General features: G+C 34.5%; 1 protein-coding gene across 1 annotated transcript; it reads left to right on the top strand.

Annotated features, from left to right (window-relative positions):
• The first annotated feature begins 523 nt into the window (after nucleotides 1–523).
• Nucleotides 524–910, top strand: LOC105793325 (protein NIM1-INTERACTING 3). The gene has a single exon (XM_012622247.1). It carries the CDS (start codon nucleotides 524–526, stop codon nucleotides 908–910), a length of 387 nt encoding a protein of 128 aa, XP_012477701.1.
• The last annotated feature ends 704 nt before the right edge of the window (nucleotides 911–1614 follow it).

Here is a 1614-nt window from a genome sequence, read left to right as displayed (position 1 = left end):
AAATATAAGATTTTCAAAATTAGATCAATGATCAAATTAAATATCTAATCAATTTCTTGGGCCAATAAGATCGTATAACTTGAATAAATAAATCATTAAAAATTTCATAAAATTAAAAAATTATTAAAAATAAAAATCGTTTTAAACGATTTAACTATAGTTTAAATTAATTTGTATCTATTTACAAATCTATTAATCCATTGCCTTTTTCGACGGATTCCAGGCCAACCATCCAGTAGAGTTAAAACAAGCATGAACGAGTGCTGGTAGGAACTTAAGCCGCAAGGGCCGAAGGGAGACAAAGAAATACTGAAAGCAAAAGGAAAAAAAAAAAAAAAAGGATCGGACAGCGTGACCTTGACTTCCGTCTATGATGTTAAAATATCATCACTCTTGAAGAAGCTACGAAGAAGCTACCCACAAACACCATCAGGCTCATTCTTTGTCTCTCTCTGTCTCTCTCTCTCTGTCTCTCTCAGCTCGTATTCTTGGCCTCAATTTTATTTTTTCAAAAGAACCCAATATGGAGAGTAGTAGTGGTAGCTTTGAAAGCAAGAAGAGGAAGATTTGCAATGATAATGGTGAAAACGAAGAAGAGGATGATGAGGAAGAGAAGATGGAGAAATTCTACGCTCTCATCAACAACATACGTGAGGCACGCGATCGTTTCATCATCAGCAACACCAAGAAGCGAAAGCTTGAGGGAGAAAAGCATGTGGTTGCAGTGTGGAAGCCGTCGTTTCAACATCAAGATTTCATGGAAAAAGCCGATGATGATCAGCTGAAGAAACCCACTACCATGAGCGGCTTCACAGCTACTTCTCAAACCAAACAAGAAACTGGTAATTATGATGTGAAAGATGAGGGGGTTAAAGTTAAACAAGGATTAGACCTTACCCTTTCACTTTAATTTTGAGGGATTATTTTCATCAAAGTTTATGAAACAAGGTCGAGAATGTAGCTTGGAGCAGAGGCGCCATGGCAGGGATCCAACTGTTGGTTTGCACCAAATAAAGTAGTTGAGTACTGCATGTTGCGCTCTAAAAGGTGAGACCACATCATCAAGCATTCAAGCTTTTCTTCTTCTACATTTATTAATTTCCATAATCACGAATGTAAAAGTCCTAGCTGTTTCTGTTACATCTTTTATATATACCCACATTTAGGCTCCATTTAAATTCTACTGAAACACCGGTGCAGAGTTTGCTAAATAATTTTCACTACAAATTGATTGTATTTTGGTAGTAACGTCTTGTGAGATCTTATTATAGTACTAAGATTTTTTTAAAATTAATAGTCGTGGTTAAAAGATAAAAATGAGCATATTCTAATTGTTTAATTAAGCTACGTTAGAAATTAGAAAATTGTGTTGGCGACCTAGAACATGTTGAATTGATCACCTTAAAAATCAATTTCTCCCCTTCTTTAGTGTTAAAATCGGTTGAATTGATTGAAAAGTAAATTTATGTTTCTCAATGCAAATCTATGTGGCATGATCAACAATGGATTGATGTTCCTTTTTCTATTTTTATTTCAACCATTGATTTAAAAGGATCCCATGAAATCCCATTGTTTCTATAATGGGATCTTTAAATAGATGGATATCATTTTGTT

Source organism: Gossypium raimondii, chromosome 8 (genome assembly GCF_025698545.1).
Source record: "Gossypium raimondii isolate GPD5lz chromosome 8, ASM2569854v1, whole genome shotgun sequence".
NCBI lineage: Eukaryota > Viridiplantae > Streptophyta > Magnoliopsida > Malvales > Malvaceae > Gossypium > Gossypium raimondii.
The sequence above is the reverse complement of the archived record's forward strand: the minus strand, read 5'-3'. Positions and strand labels throughout refer to the sequence as shown.